General features: G+C 54.4%; 1 protein-coding gene across 7 annotated transcripts in view; it reads right to left on the bottom strand.

Annotated features, from left to right (window-relative positions):
- The window catches only part of LOC122374925 (signal transducer and activator of transcription 5B-like), an 85,605-nt gene that overhangs the window by 48,243 nt on the left and 24,318 nt on the right, over window positions 1–13,044 (bottom strand). For all 7 annotated transcript variants that reach the window (XM_043353985.1, XM_043353989.1, XM_043353988.1 and 4 more), the window contains exons 3-7: window positions 11,892–12,050; window positions 8,571–8,736; window positions 3,863–3,949; window positions 3,213–3,393; window positions 820–929 (exon numbers count right to left, since the gene is read on the bottom strand). In XM_043353985.1, the coding sequence (XP_043209920.1) occupies window positions 820–929; window positions 3,213–3,393; window positions 3,863–3,949; window positions 8,571–8,736; window positions 11,892–12,010 (663 nt within the window). In that variant the 5' untranslated portion in view covers window positions 12,011–12,050. The remainder of the gene's footprint in view (window positions 1–819; window positions 930–3,212; window positions 3,394–3,862; window positions 3,950–8,570; window positions 8,737–11,891; window positions 12,051–13,044) is intronic.

The raw sequence follows: 13,044 nt of genomic DNA, 5'->3' as shown, positions 1-13,044 counted from the left end.
GCCCGGCAGAGCTGACGCCGAGCTGCGAAGCCCGGCCGACGACCGGCACTCGCCTTCGTGGAAGCGGGATATTGACGGGGTGTCGGTGCGGCGGAGCGCGGCGGCCGTCGGCAGCGGCGGCCCGGGCTCGGCCCGGTGGCCGGGTCAGCGGGTCCGCGGCGGCAGAGCGCTGACCCGGTCACTGGCGCAGTCGTGCGCCACGACACACCAGCCGCCCGCCATTAGCCTGCCGGGTCCTGTTCGTACCGGCGAATGAGCTCATGCAATCGGGGCGCACCGGCCATTTTATAGCGGCGATATCGCCATAAAATCTCAGATAATTATCTAACGACGAGACGGCCAGGAAAGGCCGTAAGGAGCGCCTACTCACAGGCCGTCAGTTTCCGAATCAAACGCGTTCCGTGACGTGAACAGCTCGTGAGCTGCGATGTGATCTGTTGACTGACGTCACCGCTGTGAATAACTACCTCGGCCGTTCGTTCCCTGGCAAATGGCTCTCCGTTCCCAGCACACTGCGTCATGGGTGCACCCCCGCCCACGCCTTCCGTGAATGGCGAGATTCCATGTTCGCCGTAGGGCGGGCTGGGCGGCTGGTAACCGCGCGGCCAGTCTGCACCGCGCGGCTCGCGGCGGTAGCTCGCGGCGGCCGGCCGATAGGGGCGGCTCGAGTGGCCGCTGTGTACTGTCCGTCTGTGTCAACACGTCGCCGACTGTTTACTGCAGTCAGTGGCGCGGCGTCGTAACCGCTTCAGCCGGCAGCCGTACCGATGGCAGAGTAGCGTCCCCCCTCCCTCCCCGGGTCTCCACTCCGAAACCCACCTTCTGCGTCAGGGTGGACTCTGTCAGCTCCTTCTTCCTCTTCAGCTCCTTCTCCTGCTCGACTCCGAGCGGGTTCTGGCCGCGCTGGCCCTGGATGTGCTGCAGGGTGGCTGTGGGCGCACGGAGACAGCCCGTCAGTGACCGGGCGGCAGGCGAGGCCAGTCAGCCAGTGACCAGGCAGCAGACACGGCCGGTCAGACAGTGTCCAGACCACCGACACACCGGCTCAATGGGCCACAGCTCACAGATAATGACCACAGACAGTAAACACGCATTACGTAAACGAACACAAAATGAGCGCAACTGGCCTGACCTTAGTATCTCTCGCTTTATTCTACGGACGCTCAGCACACTACTCACTGGCCATATAATTTCACCTAGCACATTAATGTCTAATTTCCACCAAATATAGTGGTAAGTGCGGTCGCGGAACATTTTCTTCTCGGAATGTTCAGCATAAGTCTGAATTATTGGTTTCAAACTGCCACAATCATATGCAGTCAATCAGGCTATGATATGTCGTCCCAGCTCCATTTCCCCCGCAGCAGCGGCAGTGCCTCCGGCGTCCCCATACCCCGAGGATGTAGTACACCGACCGCGCTGCCGCCTTCCCGTCAACAGCAGACGGCCTGCAGCAATGTCTCCCGGCTGCCCGGGCCGGAGACCGGCAAAAGGTCGCCGCCCGCCCGCCCGCCCGCCCACCGCCAACCCGCCCGCCCGCCCGCCCCCGCCCACCGCCGACCCACCCCGCCCGCCCGCCCCCGCCCACCGCCCACCCACCCCGCCCGCCGACAGCGGCGAAGAAAGTCGGGCGGCCGGCCGGCGCTTCCCCGAACCCATTACCAAGTAGCCTCCCGAGGGTGATAGATGGGGCGGGGTGAAGAGAAGGGCTGGAGAGCCAGCGAGTGAGGCGCAGATGGGGCGCGGGAGCAGATGCGGCGAGAAGGAATGGAAAGATAGGGGAAGGGAGGAAGCGGAAGAAACAATGACAATGTTTATGCATGTAAACATCCCTGTGCTAAAGCAGACGGCTAATAAAAGGAAGGTAAATGAAAAGCTCAGCGTATATCGACCGAAAAATTCAGGGGATGCCTAGCATATCACACACATCATAAGTTACCGGATAATACGAAAACTTCACTCATTTCAAAGCTTGGCACCAGGTAGCACCGGCGTCTCAGCAGTAAGCAGGCGCGCTTTCCTTTCCCTCTACCAGCCGGTGACCGCCCACCCGGCCGGCACCACACCACTACCACTACCACAGTGATCCCACCGCCAGTCGTTCCACGTCGGTCGCCGCCCCGGTCCGGGGTACGGCCCCTGTGGCCGCCCTGCGTGACAGCCCAGCCGGCCGACTGCCGACGGTACAGCGCGCCTTTTTACCGCGTCACCAGCCGTGCGGACATGCGGCAGACGGTCCCCGATTGGCATCAGTCTGGCCACCTTACCGCGCCGCCGCCACCGGGACATAATGAACGGGGCGCGGCCACAGGTGGGCCGCCATGGCTGTCGCTTACAGCACTGTCTAGACCGGCATGGAGGGTTGCATGTCACCGCTATGTAAATTAAATACACAGAACTTGTCCAGGGTTCCACAGAATGTGATGTAGCTTCCGATCCATTATTTACAGAACTTCTAAAAAAAAAAAAACGTATCGCTGATCGCAAAAGGCTTCAACTACCAACTCAGCACAGCCCAGCTTTGTAAAGACGGCGCATGACCATAAAGACGTCAGTTGTTCATCCGGCTATGTTTTCCTCAGTTCTTATCCGGCTATGTTTTAAATCGCATTGTAATGAAGAACAGAAAGCTCCCGTTAGTTTGTGGATTCAAAACACTTCTCTCAAGTCTCATCCCATGCAGGGATAGGAAGTCTTCGTAGTCAGAAATTTCAGCCTTGCGATTGCTCTCTAAAACGTTTCACACACAATGCACGGCTATGAGCAATGAACATTTTACAGACCACTCGTTCGTTTAGCGCATCACTGCTGTATGTCCTTTGAAGCTATTTCTGAGCGTTGGGCACGCACGTAAGACAGAAAACGGTATTTATGAATGATTATCAACCTCAAAGTGAAATATGAGCGAAGCTCCTTTCAGCCTAAATAACTGACAGAAATGGCAAACATGTGGGCAAGAGAACAAAACGATGCAACAATATATTTTCTACATTAAAGTTCAACCACGCAGCAACTACTTTCGATAAAAAAGCAGCTAACTATTATTGCATGCATGTTGCATAGTTTGCTATCGCTGCAGTTGGCGTTTTCTTTTCATAAGGAGCTACTAAATTAAAGCACAAGGAGTTACTAGCTGACTAGTCCGTTCCAGTCTAATAGGGGCAAAGTCTTTTCCTCCTCTGCCGCAGCTCTCCCACCTCCCAGCGACTGACCGTTGAGTTTGGCGCACTCGTGGTACTGGATGGCGAACGACTCCTGTTCCTGCTTCATCTTCTCGTAGTCCTCGCCGGCGTCGTGGACGCGCTGTCGCAGGTACTGGATCTGCTGGATAATCTCCGAGGCCGTGTCCGGGATGAGCGCCATCCCGCCGGGCGCCATGCCCTGCAGACCGGTCTGGGGGACGGAGCGGGCGTCACACGCCGCCAAACGGCCGGGAAATACACAGCCAAACGTCAAACAGAACGGAATGTCAGCCACCGCCAGACGGCCACCACCAGAACACTGTCCGACGAGACAAAACACATGTCACGTTTTTAACCCAACACACATTAGTGCCTCCATGTCAAGCTTTAGAGCATTTTTTTCTGCGCCCCAGATGAAGCCTTATTGCCTATATGCATACTGGATGACGCTTTTCCTGCAGGCCTCGCCGGATGTGGAGACATCACATGTAAATCGGGCGGCCGAGCGAGAAAATTGCCTGGCTGACACACTGCCGCCAACGACTGCCGCGGCCGACGGGTAGATCCCCGGTCCGCCCACCACACTGCCGTCCCGGCGGCCGCGGGGTGGAGCGCCGCCCGCCACACTGCCGTCCCGCCGGCAATCATGTGCCCGGAGTCCCAGCCCCCTCACCACGTACCTCGTGCTGTGTGACCAGCTTCAGCTCCCAGTTGAGCGCGTGCTGAATAATACGGACCAGCGAGAGCGAGTTTTGCGGGTAGCGCGCCTGAAACAAGGACGAACACTGTCAATGACAACTGATGGCTACAGGAGAGCTGGGCTCAGAGCTCAAAATGTAAAACAATATGAAGAGTTACAGCCCACAGTCCACCGGATGGGCCACGTTTATCGGACCATTGTAACTACAAGCGTATGATATCCAGCTAAAGTAAGCCTAGCCCAGCAACAAGTGGAAGAGGGATGCAGGTATCAGCAGAACCTAAATCATACATAGAGACGGGCATATAACATGGTCGGCAGCCCCGCCACTATTTTAGGTCCTTTTAGCAAAACAGGGACCGCACGCAGGAGGCTCGATATAGCAGTGGAACCAGCTACACAGACAAGCGACAACAAAATACACACACCTTCGTCACAAAGCCACAACGCACATATGTCCTCATGAAGCCACTACCACTGCATACTACCGGGCTACTACGAAACCTGGAAAACAGTCTAGACGGTAGTGTTTAAAGGTAGGTTAACACCCAGTCACCACGAGAGACATTGGCACTGACGACACCCACAAACGTCCCTAACAGATACATATTATGCAATCGATGGTAAACACGTGCTGCGGAGCTCCACACACGGCTGTGTCTGAGCCACATTAGCCAATAACTCCGGACGGACCGCGGAGCGAGGCGCCCAAATGGCACTGCAATCACGCGGATACACGTGGGATGCCGAGTTACTGGCCGCCAAATTGTGTTAGGCAAGTTAGCCCCGTTCCGTGAATGAGAATGCGAGCAAATGCGGCTGTCAATTTTCCAATCAATCCAATGAAAGGTCCTATTTTCCGGACAGCAGTGGTTTTCACAACGTGGGCTTATTTTTAGACAATGGTCAAAGAGGGAGAAAGTAGCAAATTCAGATAGAAACTTGGTGAGTGCTGCACCGCGGAATAATGAGCAGAATAATCCGACAGAGCTGTTACGGCAACCCATGCATCGCCAAAGATGATAATTAACCCTCGCCGGCACAGGGGGGGGGGGTTGATGCAACCCCCCCTAAGGTTTTTCGCGAATAACTCGCGTAAAAAGCGGCCGATCGCGACGAAACTTTCAGTACCCTCGTATTGATCAATTTTACACCTACCCTGAAAATTTCATGACCCTGACCCCAATGACCTTTGACCTCTTTTCCGAGACCATGTTTGGCCGAAATCGCGATTCGGCGTATGTCGGCTCGCATTAGCCGCGCGTTTGCAAGCTTTTCGTGGTTTCAAACGTTCAAACATATGATTTGATGTTACTCCCATACATTAGGGTGGGTGTCAAGGTCACCTGAAGGTCAGGTCAGGTCATTGACCTTTAGTGACCTCGGGTGACCTCGGTTCACTTTTTCGAGTTTTACATGTTTCTAGGCTAGTTTTTGGAGCTGAATTCGAATTTAGCAACCATTTGAACATTTACGAAGTATTTTTGGTGCTTCGTAACATGTTACGAAGCTGTCAGAGGCGGTTGACACGTATTACGAATACTCGTCACAACCCCTACCGGTTGACCTGACCCGACCTGGTCTAAATGCTTTAATACATCATCTCTGATCAAAACTAACACGATTTTCGTGATCAGCACCCCGGAAAACCCCATAGCAGCCACACTTTACGACTTTCTAACAGGTCCCGATTTTCCCGGTTTTCGGGTCATTGACCTGACCTGGAAGGTCACCCGATGACCTAGGACCTTAAAATTGGGTATCATCGGCTTCCTCTCGTGACGGGCAACACGCTGTTTTTTTCGCGAAGCTCTAGCTCGATCAGGGGCCAAACGCGAGGGGGGTCGTACCAACCCCCCCCCCCCCTGGTGCCGTCGAAGGACGCAAAATGGCCTGTGCCGGCGAGGGTTAAAAACTAACTGAACTACCGCAGTGAACTGCCAAAGCTTCCAGCATACCGCAGACCTTCCCCACATGGTATCGACGGCCGACCTACGATCTCGATCGTCCCAGGAATCGTGGCATCGGGCGCTGCCCTAATACGCAGCGCGCATGTCAATGGCCCTGACCTCTCCAATACGCCGCCAGGGGCCCAGTACGGCAGCCGGTCAGGAACAGGGCGCCATTCAGTCGGCGTCAGCGCCCCGGTCCCGGCCGACGGCTGACCGGACCCACTGACCCGACTACGACCACCAGATTCAGTTCAGAGCCGCCCGCAGCTGATGAACGATTATGAATTCATCCCGAACACTTCACATCCACAAACATGATGGGCATTGTTCAATCCCATTAACTTGAGCGTGACTTTTGCGACCTCACTGGATAAACATAGTAACGTAAACACAAAACCTTGGCGCCCCGCAGTTGCCAACGAAGTTCCCCGGCTCCATTCAGGGACCGATCCAGCCAGCCGCTGCCCCGGGCGGAGAGCCCCCGCTCCATTGATGGCCCGAGCTGGACCGCTCGCCGCCACACGCGGCCGGTCCTGTTCCGAGTAGGGCTGAGCCGGCCGAGACCGGGCGGGTCGGCGGCGGTACTTCCCCGGGGAGACGCCAGCCGGCGCGCCGCCGCCGGCACGGTCGGACGGCTGTCCAATAAGGCACCGCTGCCTCCGCCGGCGGAGCGGCCCCGGGGACCGAGACCGGGCGGCGTCACAGCCGCCAGCCACAGAGCAGCATACGGCACATACAGAGATGGACCGCCAGTGGGCAGCCACAGCACAGAGCAGCACACGGCACATACAGAGATGGACCGCCAGTGGTCAGCCACAGCACAGAGCAGCATACGGCACATACAGAGATGGACCGCCAGTGGTCAGCCACAGCACAGAGCAGCATACGGCACATACAGAGATGGACCGCCAGTGGTCAGCCACAGCACAGGGCACCGCACATACAGAGATGGACTGGGACCCGGGACAGGCGCAGAGCAGCAGGAGCCTCATACAGTAGTCAGAATTGAGATCAGCGGATATGGACGGAACTAAAGGGCAGCGTAGTAACTTTGAGGAGAGGAATATCGGGACACATACGACGTAACAGCCAGGGGTCGCACAGTGATGCAAATGGGGTTCACGAGTGGCCATAAATACCAAAAAGTCAAGTTTACCAAACCGAGTAAATCGCTATATGGCTAACCAAAGAAATGTTTGGCGCATCTGAATTCACATAGTTTTCATATTTTTGTCAAAACCGGCCTCGTGTATGATTGCCAGAAGTCGTGACATTTTCTATGTCGTAAAATGGCTGTCAGATACTCGCAACTTCAAACGCCGCTAGCGTGCGTTCATTTCATACAAATGACAAAAATTATACATGGCAATGATCCCTTAAGCCTGCTGCTTCTCATGCCGGGTCACAAAAAGCCGCATCTTTTTTGGTTTGGCGGTGATCTAATCATTTGTCATCATGTTGCAATCGCAGTTTTTTACTAAGAAATATTTGCTTTCGTTTCACCTACAGCAGTTTACACAGTGTGTGCCCGTTAGTGCACCATACCATATCATTCCCTAACCATTTCTGAGTCACACTGTGAAAGAATTAAGGCGCTAGCACAGGGCAGACCGGCACTATTGAAGTTTTGTCCGGCGCGGTTGGGTGTCGCGGTCGGGGCGGATTGCTTTCACCGCGGATCGCAATTTCGACAGACGTTTAGCTTTGAACTGCTATAAGTAGGTCAAATATTGACCTGAAGTCAAAAGTAATATGCTCACTCGCGAGATCTTGTCAAGAGCAATCCATTGGTTTTTGTCGCGAGGCGATAGGACACTTCGTTTAGGAACAGCAGAGGGATGCACCGAAGAACTCCCGCTGAGGCCGTCCGCCCGCGGCGCGGCCGCCCGGGCTGCCCACCGCGCCGCGGCACCCGACCGCAACGGACGAAAACTTTAGTAGCGCCGGTCAGCCCTGTGCTAGCGCCTTCATTCTTTCACAGTGCGGCTCAGAAATGATTAGGGAATGCTATGGTATTGTGCACTAACGGGCACACACTGTGTAAACTGCTCTAGGTGAAACGAAAGCAAATATTTTTAAATAAAAAACTGCGATTGCAACATGATGACAAATAGTTAGATCAACGCCAAACCAAAAGAGATACAGCTTTTTGTGACCCTGCATTAGAATCAGCAGACCTTGGGGATCATTGCCATGTATAATTTTTGTCATTTGTATGAAATGGACGCACGCTAGCGGCGTTTGAAGTTGCGAGTATCTGACAGTCATTTTACGACATAGAAAATGTCACGACTTCTGACAATCATACACGAGGCCGGTTTTGACAAAAACATGAAAGTCATGTTTTTCAGACACCCCAAACATTTGCCTGACTGGCCATATTACGATTTATTCAATTAGGTGAACTTGAAATTTGGGCCTTTTCGGTATTTATGGCCACTCGTGAGCCCCATTTGCATGCCCCATTTGCATCACTGTGGGTCGGCAGCAGGGGAAGAGGATGGTTGGTACCGGTACCGACAGGCAGGCCGACATGGGACAATGGAAAATTCAACAGAGATTCGACAACAATTCAACAGAGTCCTTCAAAGAGTCACGAGACATTGTTATTCGTGAGTGAATGGATACGTCAATACGTCATGAATTACATATTTTTAAACAAGCGAGACTAGTGTAAATTCATGCAAGCTCAATTAACTTCCCACTAGATCCGGCGCACCCCTCGTCGTGGCCCACCTTGAACATGTTGGCGCAGTCTGTGAGTTTCAGTTTGACGACGAACAGCTCGTCGGTGCTGGGCAGCGAGGTGGCCTTGTTCTCCAGCTCGGCGATCAGCGCCATCACTAACTGGCTAGCGTACTGCTCGTGGGTCGGATCGTCCGGGTTAATCTCCTGGAACTGACTGCGGAGACACGGCGGGAGGGCGGCCGCGGTCACAGGACGGCACACGACAGCGGCGCACAGGCCAAGGGACGATACTCGGCGACCGGGCGGGTCGAGGTCACAGAACGGCAGCGGCACAGGTCACGGAGATCACAGTGAAGCCACCTATCATTATGGGGGGTTGGAGGACAAAGTGGTGGCGGTGAGAGGTCACAGTAGGGCTGAGAGGTCATGGAGGGGTCAGAGCCAGGTTGGAGTAGGTAACAATGAGAGGTCACGATAGTGGGGAGGAGAGGGTCAGGCTTACCGAGGTAGCGGCAACACCAGCGACCGGTAATAATGCAGTAGCAAACGATCAAACAAAGGAATCATCAGCAAAGCTCATTTCAAGAAATGGGCAATGCATAAGTTGCAAATCGATAGGAGCCAGTAAAATGGAGATAAGGTGACGGGTATATCTTTGGGAGGAGCGAGCTGGTTATATGACTTTCGATTATGGATCCCAGATAAGATTGTCAAATCGCTGAAGGATATGGCACGGGGACGGCCACACCAAACGGTCCGGCGCGCCCGGCAACAGGCGCTGGTCGGGCGCCCAGCCCTTATCAGATGGAGCTTGATATCCGGCTCACATGGGACAGGCCCGATTCTCCTCTGGTGATCACATTACAGACGTATTTGGCGCCTGGTATACAGTCCGGAGGCTGATCTATTCGATTTGCACCCAGCATTATGTAATGTGAACAAAACTTGCAATTGGAACCAGGGGCATGCATCATTTCCAACCTAGCCTGTGTTCCACGGGACGAATTACATAATGGAAGCAAATGCAATGATGTAGATGACTTCTCGCGAACATCATTTCACACTGCAGTTATATACATGGATACATAACTCAGAATAGCAGCCTGATTCGCGCCATAATTGCAACGCCGAGTTAACCCTCGCCGGCCGAGGGTGGGGGGGGGGGGGGGGGGTGGGGTGCCCCATAGGGTTTTTTCGCGATAGCTCCGAACACGCTGGCGATAGAGAGCTGAAACTTGGCATACCTGACCTTTGATCCAAGCCGCATCTTTTGACACCAACCGCATTTTTGGGTCAGGTCAGGTCACTGACCTATGACGTCATAAGTGAACCTCTGCACGGTCTTCAGATGTCGCAACTTCGCAACGCCCTCACTGCCAGAGGAGAGTCACAGGGAAATGAAACTTGCAGGATCTAGTATCCATTATGAGTCTCACAACTTGTATATCTCGGATTTTTCCTAAAGGTCATATGAGGTCAGGTCATTTTCGTGACCTCACCATTATACCTAAGTCAATGGGGAAAAATGAAAACTGCTATTCTGGCGCCGGGAACGATCTCCAACTATCTCAAGCACACAGAATCGTGATTTGATGCACTCCTTGCAAGGTTAGATGCGTCACTTTTGCAATGTTGACCTTCCGTGACGTCATTTATGACGTCATCAAGGTCATATTAGTTTTTCGTCAATAACTCCCGACCAAATTGAGCTAGCGAGTCGAGAAAGCCACCAATGGACTCGGGAAGACCTGCCGAATCGAATGATATGCGACATGACCTCTTTCGACCAGCTTCGTGACCTGGGGGTGCTGACCTGACCTTGACCTGAGGTCAACACCCTAAGTTGACCTGACCCGAACAAAAAGTATATCATTCGACGCGCCTGAGCGAGGCGAACACGATGCTGCCAAAATCGCGGCTCTGCGGCCGTTTTTTTTTTGCGAAGTTATTCACCAAAAACTGAGCCGTATCCTGGGGCACTTGACCTGACCTCAGAGGTCACCGGTTGACCTAGGACCTTAAAATCGGGTACCAATCTCTGCGTCTCGTAACGGCGCACACGCTTGTTTTTTCCGCGACGCGCTAGCTCCACCAGGGGCGAAACGGCGAGGGGGGGGGGGGGTCGTACCCCTCCCCTCGGCCGACGCGTATGTGGAAAACCAATAGGTCCGGCGAGGGTTAAGAAATACCAGAAGCTGAACGAGCACAGAATAAATACAATTATTTCCAATAACTAGAAATCAAAGGAAAATGAGCATCAACATAACAAATTGAAGGCATCAGCTTTATTTCTTGAGCATATTTTGAATTGGTAAAAAGATTTAAATGCCTATATTGTTCTCTGAGTCTGGAGAGCTACCATTATAATTAATGCATCCCCCTCCACCATTCTCGATTAGCGTGCCCGTGTTTATCAATCAGTAGTGCTGCGCCCCGGCCCGGCGCGAGGTCTGATGGGCGGCCACCTGCTACCGACGTGGGTCGCCGGGAAACCAACCAATTGGACGGCTGTGACTCACATCAAGGAGAGCGCTGCTTTGATCCTCCACATTCCAGCTGCACATAGCGCGGCTGGGCGGCGAGCCGGGCAGCGGGATGGACCCACTGCGGGCCTCGGGCCGCCGCTGGAACGGCCGCTAATGGCCGCACGCTCAGCCGCTGTCATACGGCTGTCGAGCACGGTATAACTCCTCGGCATGCCGCGCTGCCGCGCCGTACAAACGCATGCTGCGCCAGCCGCCATAAAAGCCGCCGCGTGAGTGTGCCCCAAATGAATGGCCGACATAAATCAATGCGGGATTAAAACCGCATGGGTCACTGTCCTCACCCCACCCTAACGAGACCAGGCACCCCGGCAACCAGCCCTCCACCGCTCCCGGTTAGTTGTGCTACACCACAATGTCAAACTGAGCGCGGCGGCGCAGCGCTGTCGGCCGCCTCAGTTTCTAATCTGCCGCCGCTTCCGGGACGGAATGGACGTTTTAGAGCGGCGCGCAGCCCGCTGACGGGCGAGCTGATGGTACTCAGCGTTCATACGGCCGCCATTCGGTATAATCGTGACGCCCAGACGGCCATGGGGCGGTTACGTCACCGGCCTCCACCCACCGCAGCGGGCCCTCGGACAAACACAACACTCGGCTGGCCGGCGCAGCGGCCCGGTCCGCCATCCCGCACATGCACGAGTATGATACCCAGTCCACCTGTTAGCTACTGATGTGGAGGCGCTCCTCGGCGCGCACCATTCACCCGACCGCTGACATTTCCACAGCCTACCGGGAACGACGGACGCGGCCCACGCCGGTCCGGCGGCTCCCTGCCACTTCGGCGCTGCACCACCAACACCGGCCGGTGGCCACGCTCGGTACTCACCACATCTTGGACTCGATCCAGGGCGCCAGGCAGTGGCGCACCTCGATCGGGAAATGTTCGCCGTAGATTTTCCTCAGGGAGGCCTCCGGCAGCTGCTGCACCTTGTGCCAGAGCGCCATCTCGCTGGTCTGTGGCCGGGACCGAGTGTCGCCGAGCTGCCTGTGGACGCAGGCGACGAAGTCAGGTCAGCCGTCAGGCCAATGCTCCGGGATCGGGACCACATGGGCCCAGACACGAAACACCGTCGCACGGGCGTGATTCGCGGCATTTACGAGTGCCGTTACGGGCAACATAAAGTCAGCCGAGCCTGCCTGCAGCGCTCACAATATAACACGCTGCATGTAGGTAGGACAGGTGCGGTAAAAAATTATACTGTTACCGCTGGTAATTATGGGACGTAATGCTACGGACCGACGCGGCATTATCAAGCGCCGGGCGGCGCGCCGAAGGTCGGCTTTAATTTTGTGAAAAGTTAGCAGCGGACAAAAAAGGAAAACTGTTTGGAAAGACAGAGCAGTTCTGACTCAGCTCTGGTTTGGAGTTAGACAATAACTCAGAGATAAGACCCAGATTTGGGTAAGAGGATAAGTCTTCAGCTCTTGCCGCAGTAAGGAACGTGCTTAGCAGCACTTCTAGACGGCTGGAATGGCTCAGACCGCAGCTCAGACTGTTCGGATAATGCAAAATCTGAGTTGCACTACTTAAAAATGCAAGCATATCTGGTAATCACGAAGGCAGAATCACCATAAAACTAAGATTAATTTTCGAAATGAAGTTATCCAAAATACAATATATTTCTCACTTATATAACCTGAAGCACGGACCGCCTCCTTTGACAACTCAGTCCTAACACAGGGATGATGATTGCCGGACGAAACAGACCGAGTCCGCCAGACGCAGACACCCAGTCTATTGGAAACGATCCGTTATTGTGAGCGCGCCCTTTATCTCTCTCCACAGGTCGGCAAAGCGTCGCCGGAGCTGATACATTATAAGATTATTTTACAGCGATATGCAATCTCCACGACATGTTGCATGCATCAAAATTCCAGCCACGCAGGGCCCGAGTTTTACAGCAGACTCTCATTGCCGTGACCAAACTAGCAGCTGGAGCGCCCGACCGGTCCGGGGCCTGTCAGACAGAGCTCTGATG

Source organism: Amphibalanus amphitrite, unplaced genomic scaffold, assembly GCF_019059575.1.
Source record: "Amphibalanus amphitrite isolate SeventyFive unplaced genomic scaffold, NRLGWU_Aamphi_draft 001740F_arrow, whole genome shotgun sequence".
Taxonomy (NCBI): domain Eukaryota; kingdom Metazoa; phylum Arthropoda; class Thecostraca; order Balanomorpha; family Balanidae; genus Amphibalanus; species Amphibalanus amphitrite.
Note: the sequence above shows the minus strand (reverse complement) of the source record. Positions and strands in the feature narration are given on the sequence as shown.